This window comes from Sphaeramia orbicularis, chromosome 1 (genome assembly GCF_902148855.1).
Source record: "Sphaeramia orbicularis chromosome 1, fSphaOr1.1, whole genome shotgun sequence".
In the NCBI taxonomy this organism is placed as follows: domain Eukaryota; kingdom Metazoa; phylum Chordata; class Actinopteri; order Kurtiformes; family Apogonidae; genus Sphaeramia; species Sphaeramia orbicularis.
Window position 1 is genome coordinate 53,544,741 of NC_043957.1, and position 20,654 is coordinate 53,565,394.

Genomic DNA, 20,654 nt, shown 5'->3' on the forward strand with positions numbered 1-20,654 from the left:
TTTTTTTTTTCTTTCTTTCTTTCTTTCTTTCTTTTTTTTTTGTTTTACTTTTTTTAAATTTATTTATTTTTCACAAGAAAATTTTCAGTTGCATTGTTTTTTTTCATGCCTAAAGAGGAACAAAAACACTCAGGAAAAAAAAATCTTGATTAAGGTTCTCATAATTCGTGCATGAAAGGGTTAATATTAACGGATAAAGAAAAACAGAACTGCAATATCTTACAACATTATTAATGACTTAATTGCTACACAGCTACGATGGTGTTAAGAGGTTGAATAATTGACCATTTCATACCCTACAGTCAGACAGGAGAAAAATTTATAAGCCAGGGTGGGGGGGGGGGGGGGGCATTTCTCAACAAATTGTGACAGGATGAATTTGATGCAGCTTGTCCTCCTCATGGCTGATTTAGGAAGGGGGAGCAGTTTTGGACAGGGAGTAGAATTCGGGACTACGCGTGTGTCAGTTATTTCTGCCATGACAAACACACACTGTCCAACAAATCATTTCGCACATTTGATACCCTGAAGCTGAATGTTTCTCACCTCCATTACAACAGGACAAGTCCACCATGTAATCCCGTAATCTTCTTATCAACACAATTACCACAACACACACACACACACACACACACACACACACACACACACACACACACACTAAGAACAGGGAAAGTTTTCAGCCCAAGGTTACGCAGGCGCCTGTTCCACACTATGTTCATCCCACAGGGCACAGGGGGATCAATACATACTGGAATATCTATTTACTTGAGTAGATCTAAGATTACATTAGCTCGTGCTGCTTATATTTGTGATGCGTGTTTTCGCTCCACCGGGACGCGCCGTTACAATACTGACCTCCAGCGTGCGCACCGGAGGACGGAGCGCGCGCCTCTACCGCTGATGTGCGTGTTTTCTGACACTTGTGTGGCTTTAACCTGCACCGAGCATGTAAAAAAAAAAAAAAAAAAAAAAAAAAAATATATATATATATATATATATATATATATATATAAACGGGTGGAAGCACAGTCATATCAGATAAACCAAATAAAGTAAGAGCAGAAATGGTGTAACCAGTTTCCACCGCAGACATTTTCCACACAAGTCTAAGAAAGCAGAGAAAATAAACTATCACTGAACATGTTTTTTTTTTTTTTGCCACAGATTTCATCCCTGTCCTCTGTCTCTCTCTGCTCCTATCTCTCTCTCTAAAGCGGGCGGGTCCCTGCTAATTTTTTTTTTTTTTTTCCCCCCTAGTGTAAAAAAAGACACGTGGTTGTTACAAACCTCGCTCAGGACACAGCCAGGAGGAGGAGGAGGAGGAGGAGGAGAGATGCGGGCGCAGTCGGGATGGGAGAGGACGCGCTGAGGAGGGAGTCCGCTTTCTAACCGTGGAAATCCTGCTGCTGAACCCAGCCTGCGCCTTCTGGATTACCGACTTGAAACACTTTACATTGCTTTCTCCATCTCCTTTCTCCTCTTTCTTTCTGTTCTCCAAAGGAGAGACTTGGATGCAGGATGTGGAAGATCGCAGGTGAGGAGAGGAGGAAAATACCGTTTCATGTAGATATGTGCCGCCAAATTTATGCTGAACTCCTTATGGAATATTTCTACAGAATTATTTAACGATTTTTTTTTTTTTTTTTTTTTTTTTTTTTTTTTTTTTTTGTCAAATTCTTTAAAGTCATACTTTGACTTAAGACAAAAAAGACTCTCAAAATGGATTTTTTAAACAGCTCCATCTTCGAGGGAGGGATGGAGGCAGAAAACATCTCCTCTAATTCCACCTCTCAGAGCCAGTACACCCAGCTCGCTATCTGGGGTCTGGCAGGACTTGTCAGCTTTCTGATTTTGTTTACAATAGTGGGGAACGTCTTGGTTGTTATTGCAGTTTTAACAAGCAGAGCTCTGAAACCACCCCAGAACCTTTTTCTTGTGTCCCTGGCCAGTGCAGACATATTGGTGGCCACGCTGGTCATGCCCTTTTCTCTGGCAAATGAACTTATGGGCTATTGGTTTTTTGGGAAAATCTGGTGTGATATCTACTTGGCTCTGGACGTTTTATTCTGCACCTCCTCCATCGTTCATCTGTGTGCTATTAGTTTGGACAGGTACTGGTCAGTGACACAGGCTGTAGAATATAACTTGAAGAGAACGCCTAAAAGAGTTAAAGGTATGATCGTGGTGGTCTGGCTTATCTCAGCTGTCATCTCCTTCCCACCGCTCATATCAATGGACCGGAGCAGTAGTGAGGCCAGTGAGTGTAGACTGAACGATGAGACCTGGTACATCCTCTACTCCAGCATCGGCTCATTCTTCGCTCCCTGTGTCATCATGATCCTGGTCTATATCCGGATCTACCAAGTAGCAAAGACCAGGACCAGAACAATGTCAGAGAAGAAGAGGGATGTGGACTCGCCGCTGGAGAACGGGATGGAGCAAGCAGAACCAGGCAAAGGTGGGTCCGTAAAGTCCACCAGGGGCGGAAACACGAAAGACCAGGAGCGTGAGAACGGACACTGCCAGGATCAACCTGTGGGATCGCCGTTACCCAACGAGCCCAAACATCCCCACACGGATCACGACGATGACTACGACGATAGCAGTTCATCGGACGAGAAACCCAAGAAAAATTCCACTTCCTCCAAACACCATCTCGATGACAGAAAAGACAGGAAGTCCAGCCGAAAAAGCAGCTGCGCCTCGAAATACTCCAGCAGGAAGTCGCGTGCCAGTTCCAAGTCCATGGAGTTGTTTTCGTCTCGTCGCAAACGGCGGAGCACTGTCAACCGCAAGAAAGCGTCTGCGGCCCGGGAAAAACGCTTCACCTTCGTCCTGGCTGTCGTCATGGGCGTGTTCGTGGTGTGCTGGTTCCCTTTCTTCTTCTCCTACAGCCTCTACGGAATCTGCCGGAAGCCATGCGAGATCCACGAGACTCTCTTCAAGTTCTTTTTCTGGATTGGCTACTGTAACAGCTCCTTAAACCCAGTCATTTACACCATTTTCAACCAGGACTTCCGCAGAGCCTTCCAGAAGATCCTCTGTAAGTCCTGGAAACGACCTTTCTGAGGGCGACGTGCACAGTTACGGGTTTCCGACAGACATTATTCCCTGCAGACACAAATTCAATCTGTTCTGAGCCGTAGGATAAAGTGCGGGGCTGGGGTGCTTTTCACACCTTTACTTTTCAGGGATTGCTCTTAAAATGAAGGATCGCTTAATGGATCATTGGACTGAACTAAGGTGCAGGGAAGAGGATTAAAATACAAGCATCGATGCTTTGATAATACCCATAGATGGGGTTTTCCTGCAATGCCAGACAGATTTTGCACTCTAACATGGCCTCGGCTGATTCCCCCCCCCGCCCCCCATTTAATTCATCTCTGTTCATTTAAGTACAATAAGCTGTCTGACTCCAATTGGTTACTGTGATGCATGCACAACAGAGTGGTTACACCTGGAGGAACTGCACAGGAGACGAAAAGGTTTACAGAGACACTTGATTTTCTAATGTGACCTCATTCACTGAATATAATGCGAAAAGGCCTTGACAATCTCCATACAACTGTTAATTGTGACGTACGATGGTGTTCTTTACCTCCTCTCTCTTTGTCTGTTACTGTTATGCTTTTTCTTTTCTTATTACGTCACCCTCTCAACATGAGGACCAATGGGATGAAGGGGCTCCTTGCTTACTGTTTCAGTAGCAAAAAAACAAAACAACGACAAAAAAACAAAAACAAAACAGTTTCACTAAGAACAAAAAAAAAAAAAATTACAAGAACAAACTCAACCATCCACTAAAAGTACAATGTCATACTTCTGTCGCTGTGCAAGAAAAACTGGAAACTGCAGTGGGAAACATTTCATCAGGATGTGTGTTCTTATACCTAAGCTGCTCGGACTATGGTCTGGATGTGGAGACATGTATGAGAACAGTGACGTCATGGGTCATTTTTGTCTCCCAGGCATGTTTGCACCAACTTTTCCCCTCTGAGAAAATAGATGGAATATAGATATACTGCTGAGACAGACAGGCATCCGCTGAGGATTTCACTGTGTGTGTGTGTGAACGAGTGAGAGAGAGAGAGACAGACAGGACGAACGAGGAGACAAAGTGTATAACGTGATGAAGTGAGAGAGTTATCCCCACTACACGTTAACGAATGTCTGTGTGACAGTTTGTCTGAGTGTGTGTTTGCTTCCAGGAAATGGCCTAATTTTCTCTGCTCAAGTGTCTTTCTATTCTCCTCCACCTTATTTTTCTGTCACATCTTTTCTCCTCTTACTGCCACGGTAAAGAAAACACAACACACAAACTCACATACACACCTTATCGCTCTGCTGTAAAGTCTGCTACTCACACAAACACACACACACACACACACACACCATGAGTGTATCCACAACAGTATAAAAATGACTTCACCGTTTTCATCTCTAAATTTCAAGCATTTATAGCCAAAAGGGCTGATGCTTTTCTCTCTCGCTCTCTTGTAAATAACTGAAGACAGTACAGTATTGTTGTATTGATATGACAAAAGTCTATTGTTTGTATGATGAACAGCTCTGATCAGTTTTCATGTTACACAGACTTGTCCTTTTCTAATGTTCAGAAAAAGAACTGTTTACTTCTCTGCTTTGAGCACATTCAAAAAGAACAAATAAAGAGATGACTTCACATATCCTTTGAAGAATGGACCACGCCACGATTGCTTTCTGTTGTGTTACATTTATAGAAACATTTTTTACTTTTCCTGCTAGTGATGTTCGTTGGCGCCAGATACGCAGTCACTGCTGTGACTCAGAACATATGACTAATGGGCTTTTTTTAGGCGCTATTATAGAACTGTTAGCGTCCTTGATAAGCCGCTGTTCATGCTCTAGAACAGATTTAATGTTCATGTTTTTAATACTCTCTGTGTGTGTTTTTTTAACCAAATGTCCTTCAAATTAAGTGCTGGTTAATTCACCAATAGATAGGTGCTTTGAAAATGGAGAAAGTATTGAATTTCTCTACAATAAATACTAGTTTTGCATCATTTTGGTTGTAGCTCTGTTAGGTGTAAACGTTATTGAACAAACTCCAGCATTTTTACAAGTACAACCACTGAATGCAACAACTACTAAAAGCCGAGATCAACACGACAAACACCTGACCTTAAGTAAACTATTCATATTTGATTAAAAGATTCATTAAGTCTCATTAAGAGAAGACTAATGAAAATGCATACCCCACTAATATTCCTGTTTACATTCATATGTCAGGGTCACATTTATTTGTATAGCACATTTACACCAACCAACCATACTAGAAGTGCCAAAAAGAACAACAGTTAAGAACAACACTAAAAGCAAATACAACAGGCAAATAAAAACAAATAGACAGATAGACAGATAGACAGATAGATAGATAGATAGATAGATAGATAGATAGATAGATAGATAGATAGATAGATAGATAGATAGATAGATGTAACCCCATGCAAAGGGTATATTTTTAAAGGGGTCATATTTAGCTAAACCCACTTTTATTAGTCTTTGGTTCATTTATTTGTGTATTTGGACCCTAATAGTTCATAAAGTCTGAATTTGAACCCTCCAGGTGCTGCAAACCTATCTTTGTACTCATTCCGGCAAAAATCAAATGGATTTCTACAACCTGTTTTAATTCCTTCTTAATTTGTTACATCTGTTACTAGTTACATCACGACATTCGTACATATAAGGTCAAGACTTCCAACGAACATTTCTCTGAGTACGCCATAATTGTAGTAGTAGTAGTGTGTAGTTTTATTTCGAGCACATAGAATCATCAGATAACAAAGAACCATACAACATGGTCAAACAAAAATGTTTCTGTACTCGAATAGGAGTGGGAAGCAGTATAACTTATTGACTCCCACCCCCTTTGTACAAACTCATAATTTAATTAAATCCACTTTCTTTGCTTTGCTTACACACATTTTCTTCTGTATTTTTACAATAGCACAAAACATCCATACAAACCATTCACATACACTTTTTTTGGTCACCTTACACACCATCAGATTTGCATAATCAACCGTTTTTAATATAAACTATAATATTTATACGCAATTGTTTGTCAGTAGCAGTGGTTGTAGTAAAAACTGAAAATACGTCTAAACTTTGAGCTGATTACCTAACATGTTCAGTTGTTGGTTGTATTAACGAACACAAGTGGCTGAACGGGACAGAGCAACACAGTCGGGGTGGGGGTGGGGGGTATTTGCATTTAAAGGGCCAGCACTCAAAACGACCTTTCTAGTGTCATTACTCAGAAATAGGGTTGAAAATGGACCTGTGGAGTTGAATTAATGAAGAATTAGACCCAAGGATAGCATTTACTGTTTATGTAGACCACAGGGAAATGTTTGAAAATGCATAATTCCATTTAAAAAAAGCTAAATATCACTCCTTTAAAGTTTTAACTGGTGACAAATGCTTTACTTTTTCCCAAACACCTTTATGAACTCGTTAGCATTTCTATAAACATCCAGAATGTTATGTTCTGTCATATGGTTCAAAGTTGGTGAGTTTGTCCTTCTGACCAGAGATGTGGATTTGGTGGAGTTTGGAGGCTGCGTCTGACTAAACAAGGATCACCTGCAAATTAGAAATATGTGCTGTATATATAGTATGTTTCGCCCCTATGTAGCTGGGATAGGCTCCAAGCGACTCCCGTGACCCTAGTGAGGATAAAGCGGGTTCAGAAAATGAATGAATGATATATAGTTTGTATGTCCAAATAATGCTTACAAAATAAAATCAGCATCTCTCAAGTCTCAGTTACAAAATACTCCATTTGGAAAAATGCCTTAATCTTATTTTATTTTATTTATTTGCACTTTATAAAACAGCAGGAGAACAATTAAAAAAACAGCAACATTCAAATAAGTAACATCATTGTGCAGGAGAGGATCAAAGCCAAAAAAGGCTTATGTGAATACCTCCCCGGAAATAAACAATACACAGGAAAAAACCAATACAAAACAAAAAGCAATTAAAATATGTATAGGTGAAATAATAATTGAAAGTAAAAACAATAAAAATACAAATCAAATTACAAATCAAATGATATACAGCCTTACATTTTTTCATGAATAACAGTCCTTTTCAGATAATCTATCTGAATGTCTAAAAGGAAATTGCAGTCAAATTTAGAGCATTTTAAATTATACTATTGTGTAATTGTGTGTGAACATACTCACTTGATCTTGTCCATCTGTCCCTTCTTCATGTCAACATGTGTTCTATATAGAAATAATCCCCTTTGCATCGCCCACGCTGCGTTTTCAGATGCTTTTTTTCTGTCAGGTGGTACAATCGCCTCAGGTGTTCGATATATATCTCTTCTCTGTGGCTTAAAACTAACAAGATGAATGTACAAACAAAACGTGCACATGTGAGTCATTTGTGAGCACTCCTCCAGGGATTCGTTCAACTAAGACCATCTTATGTGAAAGGACAAACAGAGACTAGAGTTTACACACTAATTTGAGCAGAATACGAAACAAAACAAAGACTCCCTAAACATGTGAATGCTTTAAATGTCCCCTGGCATATTTCTCTACCCCTGAAAATGTACCTCACAAAAACCAATCAGGACGTTTGTGTTGTCTGTCTAGACTTTGATTTGTTATTTGAACAATACTGTGGAGACAATTTGTCCTGTTCAAAGCGGTTCTCCCACCGTCTCTGACTGAATGTAGGTGTAAACAATCTCTTATTCTCTGCTTTGTTTACTGGCCACACTTTTATCTGCATACTGTGTAATATTTTTGAAGTCTGATGGGGGCCTTTGAAGAATTTACTGCACAGATCAAATTAAACCGAACCCGGTGCTTCATCTAGTCTCCTCTTAACAAGCACCAATAAGGATGTTGCAGAATTAATGCAATAACGCTTTGAAATGAAAATGTCTCTTGCTGTGTCAGGCTGAAGATGAACCCGGCTGAGCGCTAAGTGCACCAGGTATGGGGAAGGACTGGAGGGTTAATGTGCAGAGGTCGGTGTACTCAGATTCTACTGTTGCTGGAAAACACTATTCACAGGAGACAGGTGGGTCAGATTCAGATGAGAGTTTACCAGCAAGCCTGGACTATTTCCTCTCACCCAGACAGAGTATGAAACACCCACTTCCCTTGGGTCTGCCTCATGCTTATTTATTTATCCCCTGAAAGCTGACTAGAGTCGCCTCCATGACAAAGCAGAATGGATTCTGTCAGCCCCCCCCCCCCACTCTAAATGTTTATGGCCTGCTGTGTCAGCAGGTCACATCAACTCTGCCGGTGGTTTGCTCGCGTTCGGCTGATCTGAAGCAAGCTACATCAAACAAGTCTTTAAAAATGCATAGAGGGAGAAATACCCCATGCTATATAACCCAGTTTACCCCATATACTCAACTAAGTGCTGAAAAAAGTGGATTAAATATGTGTTTTCTCAATACTCAAGCAAGTAGGTGCACCTTAACCCATAACGACCCAGTGCTACTTTTGTGGCATTTCTGAAAATGAATTTTTCTCTGTATTTGACCTTTCTTAACCCTTGTGTGGTGTTCATATTTTTGTTATTCAGCCAGTGTTTGTAGGTCTGGTGGATCCACTGCATTTGTGGGTTTTTAATTCAACATAATGAAACAATTTTATGTTAAAATACTCAAGAGATGTTTACTTCATCCCAATTACAAGCAACATGAAAAACATTTACGTTTAATATTTGCCTTTTCCATTTGCTAGATCACATTTATGAATTGAAGTGCTACCTATTTTCAGTTTGTTTTTTTTAATAAAATGTAATATAATCAAGATATGAGAGGAAAGAATTCATAAAAAAAAAAAAAAAATTACTCATCATTTTTGTGTACGTAAGATGTGTACGTATATGGATGTATATATGTATGTATGTATGTATATGTGTATGTATGTATATATGTACATATTGTTGGTTTAGACAAAGGGGTGAGAGCTAACAAGCTATGCTTCTTCTAACTCCTTTTCGAATATGACTTTTTTTTCTTTTTCTTTTTGTGTATCATTGTTTTGTGCTTCCTTGAATTTTCATTTCTATGTTGTGTTGTGCAGGGAAGTTGAGTAGTGGTAATCAGGAAGCTTGTATTGTGTCCAATTCGAAATTAAAAAAAAAAAAAAAAATCTTTTAACAATAAATTACAATGGGTCCCACAGACCCAAACACCATATAAGGGTTAAGAGATGTATCACCCACTGACTGTAATATTTTCCTGCTTATTTTGCATTTTCTCAGTATAAATTATGTATATATATATTTTTTTATAATTAATTAACTGATTATGTAGATGTTCATAAAATCATAGATTAAATTTGAGGTTTATTATATCAGAATCAGAAAAACTGAATAAAAACTGACTTTTTCAGCAAAGATAATAATTATAATAAAAATAATAAAAATAATAATAATAATAATAATACATTTTATTTGTACAGCGCTTTTCATGGAACTCAGACACTTTACATAAAGCAGGTAAAAACAGAAACCAAACACATGAAAAGCAGATAAAAGCAGGTGTACAAGGCAGGTATATGAATATAAAACAGTTAAACATTAAAAACAATCTTAAATAAGTGAGTTTTTAAAAGGGATTTGAAGGTGTTGAGGTCGGAGCAGTGTCAGATGGTAGGTGGGAGGGAGTTCCAGAGGGTTGGAGCAGTAACAGAAAAAGCTCTGTCCCCCCAGGTTCGGTGCTAGATAGCATCAACTGAACATAAAAATAAGTGTGTCCATCCACTGTCATTGATCCAACTCCATGGGTTTTACTGGTAAATCAATGTTGTAGAAGATAACGTTGCTTCCATGTTCACTTCGTAGCCTCTGAACGTCCAAACGGGTCATATCTGATGACCATGGAAAGATGACAAACTGCATTTTACACCGATTCTTTACATGTACTGATAGGACTATTGGATCAACAGGTAGAAAACAGTTTAGATCAGTAGATGGTTTTGGTCAGCAGTGGGTATTTGGGTCTTTATGGGTTAAAGCCTGGAACGGATCTTTCAACGCTTCATTTTCCTAATTATGAATCATCACATTTTACTGAAAGCTGTTCAAATGTCTTGCCTCCTGCTGAGGGCTCAGTTTATCTCTTCTTCATATATTTCAATTTGTACCTCCTAGACTCCTCTTCTTGTGTCCTAATCCCTCCCACCACAGATGAGAGCGGAGGAGTTGAAAAGAGAAGAGTCCATGCAAAACATTTTACCTAAACAGGCTTTTATTCTCAATAAATATTGGTAAAATATGATGTGGAGTCTGTCAGTTTTGTTGCCATTATATTAAATGGTCTTTCAGATGAGCAGAACCGTATTCAGGTAAACTTAGAATTAACAAATGTTACATTTATTTTCCAAAACATGGTGCAAATCACAGAAATATACATACTTGAAGGAATTATGTGGTTTTTTTTCTTATTAGTAAGTAGTTCAAACTGCATTTTAGAAAGAGATGGATCCTTAAAGATGGTGAACAGTGAACAGATGTGAACAGTTTCCAGGCCACAAACAGGAGGACGGAGGAGTTACAAAGTCGAGATATGAGAAGAGTATATTTATTCACAGAATTTTGAAGTATGATTCTGTGGATCCTTAGAGTTCCTGTGAGCTCTTAAAGCAGGGGTGGGCAATTCATTTTCTTATGGGAGCACATGAGAAACTTTGACAGGACCGATACACCTGCAGCTCTGCTCATCAAAAAAAAAAAAAAAACAGTAACTGAATCATAACAATGGGTACGGTTACATGATGTTTTTTAAATCCGATTTATTTTTGCAGAAGAAATTAATTCGGAACTAAAGTATTTTCTCTTCTTTTTACCTGGAAATGTTGAACCCGAATAAAGGTTTACATGAGGTGTTAATGAGGTAGATAAGTGAGCTAAAGGGTTTGCGCTGCAGTGCTCACGTTGCCTTGTTCTCGCAGCCCTTCTGTTAGCTTAGCTTAGCATAGTCACTGCATTTCATGGTCACATGTAGCCATTTTTTTTTAAAGGTGATTTGTTGTCTTTTGTAAGTGATTTTCTGAAATCCTATTCTCCCTAATTATTTCTTTAGATCTGCGACTTACTGCACTCATACAATCTTGGGACTGTTGTGTTGACAGAAGTTGGAAAATCTTTTTGTTGGAAGGGATGCATGCGCTAAATTAGCTTTGCTTTACCGTTTTAGGTTTGCATTAGTTTTTATTTGCCCAGATTTTATTCCTGCAGTAAGTCACATGGCCATGATTTGAGCCTCAGTTTGTGATTATATTGACCCCACCGGACTAAAGTAATGATTAGGGAGAAGTGAATTTCACAAACTCACTCATAAAATACTATGAATCACCTTTAAAAGCCTGGCTACGTCTGACCATAGGAATGAAGCGATTATGCTAAAATAGGCTAAGCTAAGCTAACGGAAGGGCTGCGAGAACAAGGCAATCGGTGCACTGAAGTGCAAACTGATATGCCCACTTATTGAACTCATTAGTGCATGACAAATGAATGAATAAAAACAAGTGGTGAACTCTTCCTTCAGGGTTTTCCAGGCTGGTAGATCCCATCAGAATAGCCCACTGGAACGGTTTTGGAAGACTAGACTGCAGTGCATATTCTTCCACCAGTGCAGAATGTGTGCGTCATCGTGACAGGACAAGACAATGAGCATGCACAGAATGGAAGGAATAAAGTCCAAACGGAATAAAGGGTTTACATGTAAGAGGAATAATTTAGTTCGGAATTAAAAGGGGATTAAACCAGTGACTATATTCGGGTTTAAATTTAATCCGAAATATTCTTTTTCAACTGGAATAAGGTGTTTACATGGGCATCTGAAATAGGATCTAACGTTTATTGAGATTAAACCAGGAATAAAAGTTGTCATGTAAATGCACGGAATGATACAATGAAAATATGGTGCATTGAAAACAACTATTTACTGAATATTCACAAAAACATTTTTGAAATTGTGCAAAAACCACTTCCACATTAACTTTACATGAAAAACAATGAATGCATCCAGCTTTGTTTGCATGTATCAGTTCTTTTTTTTCTTTACCTCTGACTTGAGTGAAGAAATAATTAGAAGTCCATGTCATGTTAAAAACTCTGTATTCTGAATCAATCTTTTTTTTTTTTTTTTTGGGTGTTAGCTGACATCTTCATGGGCTGAAACTGACCAACAAATCAAACCATCAGTGTATATGTAAGGGTAGAGACTGCGATCTGGTAGGATCGGTGATTCTACCAGTAGAAACTCCGATCAGAGTCTCTACTGGTAGAAACTCCGATCCTGCCAGTAGAAGGGTTAGGGTTAGGGGTTAGGGTTAGGGTTAGGGTTCGGATCGGAGTTTCTACCAGTAGAGACTCTGATCGGAGTTTCTACTGGTAGAGACTACGATCGGAGTCTCTACTGGTAGAATCGCCGATCCTACCAGATCGCAGTCTCTACCCTGACATATACCCCTTATGCTAAGTGCGGAAAAGATGTGCAAAAAACATTAATTTAGCAGATCCTTCAAAATAAAAGCAGTGATTGGTTGCATCTATTATGATGATATGTATTTGCACTGACTTCTATTTTGCCAATGACCTCATGCAGGCTAGTCAGGGTTGGCTAATGCTGGGCCGTACAATGCCCAGATCTGTCTTAAAGTATCCACAATAGGCACGCTCCTTTTAAAATGCTGCTAAAAATGAACCATCTGCTTTACCAGTGCAATAGTAATTCAAATAGAAGACGGCTATCGTGTTAGGCAGGAAGAGTTAACTTACAAATATAACACATTTAATACACAACAGCAATTCAGTGGGTTTCTACATAAATATATAGAACCAGAAGAAAATGGAAACAGTATTCTTACATATTACAATCATATTAAGAAAAAAAAGTACATAGTGCATAAAAGAAAACAGTAATACAGGGTGAGTCAGAAAAAACGCTCTTTCCATTTAAAGAAATTGTACTGCTAAAACGGAAACACTGATTCTCCTTTTGACCATACAGTCATATTGATGTGGTTATTGAGCACGTCTGGTGATGTAGTCATAGATTTATTGCATTGCATAAGAGAGAGAAGGTCCATTGTTTATTGGGCACTGAAATACCTGCCAACACAATGTATGCCACAGATTGACAACAATTACAGGAGTCGGGGCTTTGCTTTCACACACAGGACATAGGCCTACATGACTGTTCCACAAACTCTTCAGGAACTCCGAAATCGCATCACGGCTGAAATCCAAGCCCTACGACGAACACGAATGGCAAGAAGAGCTGTGTTAGATATGCGACAACGAGCACAGATTTGCATCAATCTGAATGGTAGCCCGGTTGAAGGTCGTGCCGGACGACTTCGTTGAGACAAAACATTTTGATGGCGAGTAAACATGCTGTAATGGTTGACAATTTCAATTTCATTCACGGTGGCATAAACTGTGTTGGCAGATATTTCGGTGCACAATAAACAATGGACATTCCCTCTGTTATGCTATGCCATAAATCAATGATTCAATCGCCAGACATGCTCAATGACCACATCAATATGACTGTATAATCAAAAGAAAAATAAGCATTTCCATTTCAGTGGTACAATTTCTTTAAATGAAAAGAGCGTTTTTTCTGACTCACCCTGTAGAAGGGTTATTGAAAGTATTTAAAAATGTACGGTAGTGCAAAATTACACAGTAGTAAGTCATGCAGTGCAATAAGAACTAATTCAGACTAACAGCGCAGTAAGAATAAGGTGTGAATTATAGAGTTCAGTCACATGAAATGAAATGCTTCACACAGGCTTTAAAACAGTCATCACTGGAGGGAGATCTATGCTAAGTTTCATTCATGTTGGAACAGAACACCTAAATGCTGCTTAATAGAATAGAATAGAATAGAATAGAATAGAATAGAATAGACTTTATTGTCCTTGTGTGTACAATGAAATTAGGAGTGCTATTCCAGTCAGTGCAACAATATTAATAAAAAACAATACTTCAGAAAATAAGAATAGAGTGAATATAAAATTACAAAAAATAAAAACAAGATAAGAAAATAGAACATAAATTTTTACAAAAAGTAAAATAGTAAAACACACTAAATACTACTGCTGCTGTAAATGTTTAATAACTAGAGAGGAATTTAGTTGCAGTGGTAAGAAATTTATTCATCCATTTAAACAAAACATGATATATATATATGCATACAGTTTGGATTTCTACATTAAAAACATGGGTGAAAAAGTGTGGGCAGAAGCAACAGCTGATTTATGCTTACCCTATATACAAGAAGGAAAGCTGTAAAACAAAACAAGATAAGAGGATGGCAAAGTTTCAAACAATAATATAGACAAACAACTAATATAATCTAAGCAAAATCTTAGATTCATACTGATAATTGGTTTAGTTTATCCTGATATTTTATATATATTGAACACCTTAGTTTTAAACATCCTTTTAAATGTCTTAAACTTCAGTTAGTGAAGGAGACTGCCTGGATAGACTTTAGCCACTTTTACACAGAGATCCCGATAAAAAGGTGAGATGGTGATCCCACCTTTTTGCCACCACTAGTCACTTTTCCATTGACCCTCAAATTGTGCAAATATAACTTGCACATAAAAATTTACCTAATGGAAAAACGACAATTTCGCCAAAAGTTTTTTGCGCTGGCAAGAGGTGGTTTCTTGGGCGTAGCTCAAATGGTACATCATGCAAAACTGCAATGGAAAGACTGTTTTTTTGCAACCAGAGTCAGGTGAATTAAAAAAACAGATGTTGACACACATTACAACAATCGAAGAAGAAGAAGAAACATGTCGTGGTATGTGTGGACACACCAGGAAACCCAATCATTTTATATTTTAGTACGAGATAGAGGGGAAATATATAATAATAATGAATATATCTGTAAATCAACACCATATTTACATTTGTTGCCATGTTTATGGAATGACTTCTCGTGTCATCTTGTGATAATAAATAAACAAATCGTTGCATTTGTGATTTAATGGAAAAACGACATTTCGCACTTCTGTTTTTTCGATATTTAGTAAATGTCAGTAAAGTTTTGTGCAGATGTCCAATGGAAAAGCGACTACTGACCAATTTCCACAGCCAAGCAAAAGGAGTAACAGAGGTGAGACAGACTGGACGTTTACACAGCAGACCTGCGTTCCAGAATCAAAGGGGTGGTGACGCAGTGCAGTGTATAGTGTGACGTGTAACTTGCGCGTCAAGCATAGCAGTGTTTTAACTAAGTGTCTTTCACCGTTCCACAAATGTTAGCATGGATAGAGTCCTCCGCCCACAGTGACAACAGCTTACGGATCTCAGTGATCAGGTTGATATGTTTGTTTACTGTACACGGCCCGCACTCATTCTTAAATCCCCCCCGGCGCAGGGGTCGCACACGCAATACGTCATCAAAACAACGCCTTGGTTGTTGATCGAGAAGTGTTCCTTTTACATAGCATTCTGGAATCATGACTCCATTTTTATCACTGCTCTGTCACTCCCTCCAGAGGTGTTACAAAGGAGAAACTAAATGATCCACCATTTCATTTACACAAACGTTCTGGAATAAAGGTGAAATATTCCCGGAACAGAAGCGCTGCATAAAAGGGGCTATAGATACTTTTTATAACTAGGAACACCACTTTTTTCCAGACCAAGTACAAGCACCTACATTTGATTGTTTGCCGATACCGAGCACTGATATGAGTACTTAATAATACCATTACAGTTCTTAGTTACTTTTGAAAATGTGCTTTATTGTCATTGTCATTAGTCTGACTGTAACGAAGTGCTGCTACTGACATTTGATGTGTTGGAATGAGCGTTTCTCAATCAATCCACCAGAGGGCGCCGCTCTTAATTAACCATACTGGACAAATACCATGAAGAAAAGTAAAGTTTTTTTGAGAAGAAGAAAGTCAGTAATAACAAACATGATGACGACAGATGAGGTAATACTAATGTGGATATAAATATTGATTTTGATGAGGGTAGTTGTCATAAATATATCAGTAGTCTTTCACTAACTCACACAGTCGTTCTTTCAAAAGATCCAATATCTCCGCGGTTCCTGGTGGTACTGTTTCTCCGTCTGACGCACAGAACCTTATAAGATGATATGATGATCTTTATATGGCTCTGGGTACACATCTGCTAGCTCCCAGAAAACTGACAGAATTATATGTGGAATGTACGCAGAGGACGGACAATACGCTTCATCCTTATCCGTCTGTGTCTTTCATGTAACTTTCAGTCATTGTTACTTTTGTCATCGTCGTTTATTGTATAAAACCTCCACACTGCTGACATTACTCCTCCACCGTATACCTGCTGCACTATGAGGTGAACGTCACACTGCTGTCAAGTGGTATCAGTGTGTTTGTATCGAAGCACTTTTATGAGTATGAGTATTAGTACACACACTCAATATCACACCAACACCTGATACTGGTATCAGCATCAGTGCATCCCTGGTTACAACCTTCATTGTGTTTTAATTTTCCATCTGTTTATAACTCTGTCAAATGAACCACAGACCTGAGGGTGGGATCTTTTCAGAAATGCAACCTCCACAGGACTTTTCTGGTCATGGACACTGATCAGAGAAACAGACTCTGGCCTGGACTATGAAGGACCCGACGATTTAGGCTACATTCAGACTGCAGCCAAATGTGTCCCAAATCCGATTTTTTGCTGCTATTTGACCTGCATCTGACCTGTTAAAGACAGTTTGAATGGCACAAATCAGATTTTTTCAAATCCGACCCAGGCCACTTTCATATGTGGTACTAAATCTGATACATATCGGATATTTTGCAACGCGACATCAGTCTGAATGGCCAGGTCGCATTTATCCAACCTTTACGTCATTGAAATGCCAGTACAGCCCAACTGCAACACACTTGTGAACAGAAGCAGGTAGCCAGAGATGAGTGTCCTGTCGTGACAGTGTTACAGAGAGGCGGTCACAGATATTTAAACATTTTTCTTGTCATTTGAAAATTATGAATGAAGTCTGTGTCAGTGAAGCCTCTAACATCACTATCCCACCACTCCTGACTCCGACTCCGCATCCAAATACTCCGTTGTACAGACGTAGCTGCCATTGCACCACAAAAGGCCAGAGCAGAAAACCTGGCTCTGCTCTTCTTTAATCTTCTACGTAAAATTATTTGACTGTAATGGAGCTGACTTCAGTTGGAAAGAAACTTCATCAGTGCCACACGCACCAATACGAGATGCCTCCATATTTACTTCTGTAAACACAGTATGTGCTACGTGGTCATGTATTATGTTAGGATATCTACTGCACATGCGAGTCACTTTAGGGACACATTCAGTTCATACTGAGAACCGATAGAAGTCACATTTAATTTGTAATATGAACAAGCGCACAAAAAATGGGATTTCACAAAAAAATCCAAATTGTGCATTAAGACCTGCTGTCTGAACGTAACCTTAGAGACACTTAGCTGTTATATACGTTGGACATTTTTTCCTAATTTAACTAAGAGCATTACAGGAAAGATTTCATCTGACAAGACCAGTTTGCTAAAAGGCTAAATCTATTTTACAAATTCCATATATCTCAACTCCACCACGTTCATTCCTGTAGGCAGCGCTGATGTCTTCAACCAAGCTTGACCTCCCAAATCCCCTGTCTTCTCTGCCTCCCTCACACATGTCATAACTAATTTCAGCAGATCGGCATGAGTGCTCAGTAGGCGGAAAGTGGCAAATTTAAGACACAGCAGATTGCAAAGTATGTCATATTGGGACAGTACGTGGCAGTAAATACTCATAAGAGGTTTTAAAGCTGAATTCCTGGAGATATGATGCAAAACATGAAGTATTGTGCATGTGGAAGGGATGAGCCCACACTTTAATGAATATTAATATTTTGGACATTTCCTTTTTTTGAGAGGGTGGTGTAAATTTGAAAACCCAAGTCTTCTGAATTCAGGAGGAAAACTGACTCAGATAAGTTCCTCTGACTTTCTTTGACGTCCCCCTGCCACCTTTCCTTCTGTGTATTATGACACACCCCATTCTGTGTGAACTTAGTACGTTTTTCTTTCCTCAACACTGTACCTCATCCCACTCCAATCTCTTATCTTGTTCTCCTCTCCCTGTAACCTTCATCTTCCTCCTCATTTCCTTTTATGGAGATTTGTGTCTGGCTTTCTGTTTATCTTCAAAAACGTGCCTCACACCCTGAACATCACAACATGTTCACGTAAAGAACATCTCTGACAGTGATACATTCAGTCATTTAAAAAAGTATTATATTAATCTACCAGTAATTAAGTGAAACAGTTCTTATGCCACACTTTTGGATTGTAACAGTATTGTTCTGGTTGAGCATTATGGCCCCAGAGTGAGACAGCCATTCATTTAGCAGGAAAATATCAATAATCAATAAATCATAGTTTTGTTAAATGGTGACTATGGTATTTACGTGATGTAAATGCTTTCTGATATCTGCACGCTTTATATCACTAAAATGAGCCACTTCCTTGGGTCTATCTGAGTTTAGGATAGGAATAGGAAGTAGCCTGGGCCAGTTCCAACCTTGTTTTTTTTTCTTTTTTTACCTCCGCCAGGAGGTATTGTGATCACTTTGCTTTGTGTGTTTGTTTGTGTGTTTGTTTGTTTGCAACTTTACAGGAAAACTATTCCAACCATCTTTACCAAATTGTACCCACAAATAGGCCCAGGCCCTGGGACGAACCCATTAAATTTTGGGCCAAGTAGGTCAAAGTTCAAGGTCACAGCAAGGTCACAAAATCTCAAATTTTCCTATCTTTCATCATTGAGCAATTTTCAAAAACTCATAAAAAATTCAAAACAACTCACATTAGCCTCCAATTTGATCCACCTGTAGCGTATAACAATATCTTGTATCTGGGACAAAATTGTCCACATCCACTGTGGAATGTGGACTCTGTGGACATTTCAATTTAACATTGAAATTCTCATTTGCGACACATTTTTCATTATAACTCAACAAATATTGATTGGAATTTAATATAATTTGACATACACATGACTGGTACCAAGCTTCAACTTTGTATGAAATATCGTTCCACTCCATTTCTCTTCTGTTACGCTCTGTTGACTTTTGCTATTTTTTATGCACCATTTTCAAAAAATCATAAAAAATGCAAGTCATGAAATATCATTATGAAATTTGTTGTGCACATCCATACTTGAAAAAGAAATAGTCGATCCACGCATACACACCGTTCGGGGTGCTTGGTGGAGGTTTGCGTTCTCTGAACACTTGTTGTGTCTCACTATTTTATGCACTTTTATAGCACTTGATTAAACTGTTTTTATCTTATAATTTGATCATGTTTTTAGATGTAAAGCACTTTAGTCTTCTTTGTGTCGTAAAGTGCTATATAAATACATTTTTATTGATTGATTTTTTTTTTTAAATTTTAACTGAGCAAAAATATAAACGCCCCATGTGACACAAAATTTTAATAGCTTTAGATGTTGCACAATATATTAAATCATACACAGTTTATTTTGTTGGTCAGTGTGGTACAGATTACTGTCTGTTAGATAGTGGCGTCTGGCATTCAGGAACCTTCATGTGGACACGGTGGGGGCCAGCTGAAACAAATCACCTCTCAGTATCTTGTGTGTCCACCATTGGCTTCCTGTAGAGCGACACACCGTCCTCTCTTTGACTTGACAAGGTTCTCAGCTGTGGCCTGTGAAATGTTATTCCACTCGTCTTTGAGGGTATCATGTCTGCATCAAACACGCCAATGGCATGTTCCAGCATGATTTGCGACATCTGTCATGGTGACGTCTGATGCAATGTGACATTTTGAGGTGTCCTTTTATTGTCCCCAGTAGACAGAGTGTCTGAGTAACTGTAAACACTGTCTGAGGCCACACCTGTGTTGTGGGTGGAATCACTGGATCGCTGAACAAGTGCTCACTGGCAGAGATGGACTCAGAGTTTGTTTACAAATCAAGAGAATTAACCATGTTTTACAATTATATGACATCATGAGCTCGTTTTGGGCGACACATCTGTGGTTACACAAACACTGTACATGGAGCATTTAAATTTTATCTCAGTGTAAAGAACTAGATAAAGAGTGAACTTTAAAAGTAACCATGATGACTGAAGCTTTACATGAAGTGACTACTACCAGATTTACTATCACCGCGTTTCCACTACATGGAACGGGCTCGACTCGACTTGGCTCGGTTACCAGGTACTATTCCTGGAGACTGTTTCCATTACAGGATACTACCAACTTTACAGTACCTGGACGTCATAGCGATGCAGCACCTTACTTCTGCATCGTCTGCTCAGAGTCGCTGATAAACTCGCTCATTGAGTATTGTCGCGTCAAATTCATGCTGAATTTTTACATCAGCCACCAAAGCCTGAATCTCCTCGACCGACCATGGTGCAGTTTTTGGGCTGTCATCATGTGGATTAACCTACTGCTACATTTACTGTCAACTTCCGCATCTGTTTTTTGTAAAACGGTGGGTCACAGAGACAACTCTCTGACCAATCAGGCAGAGGTGATAGCAAAAAACTAGTACCGGGTACCAGATTTCAGGTCCTTTTTCATAAT

The 20,654-nt window shown here is 38.8% G+C and overlaps 1 protein-coding gene across 1 annotated transcript; it reads left to right on the forward strand.

Moving 5' to 3' along the window:
• The first annotated feature begins 1,360 nt into the window (after nt 1-1,360).
• On the forward strand, nt 1,361-4,702 carry adra2c (adrenoceptor alpha 2C). The gene has a single exon (XM_030152557.1). It carries the CDS (start codon nt 1,723-1,725, stop codon nt 3,070-3,072), a length of 1,350 nt encoding a protein of 449 aa, XP_030008417.1. The 5' UTR covers nt 1,361-1,722; the 3' UTR covers nt 3,073-4,702.
• Nucleotides 4,703-20,654: the final 15,952 nt, after the last annotated feature.

Coding starts and splice junctions, on each gene's coding strand:
- adra2c (XM_030152557.1), top strand. CDS start 1,723: ATGGATTTTTTAAACAGCTCCATCTTCGAGGGAGGGATGGAGGCAGAA.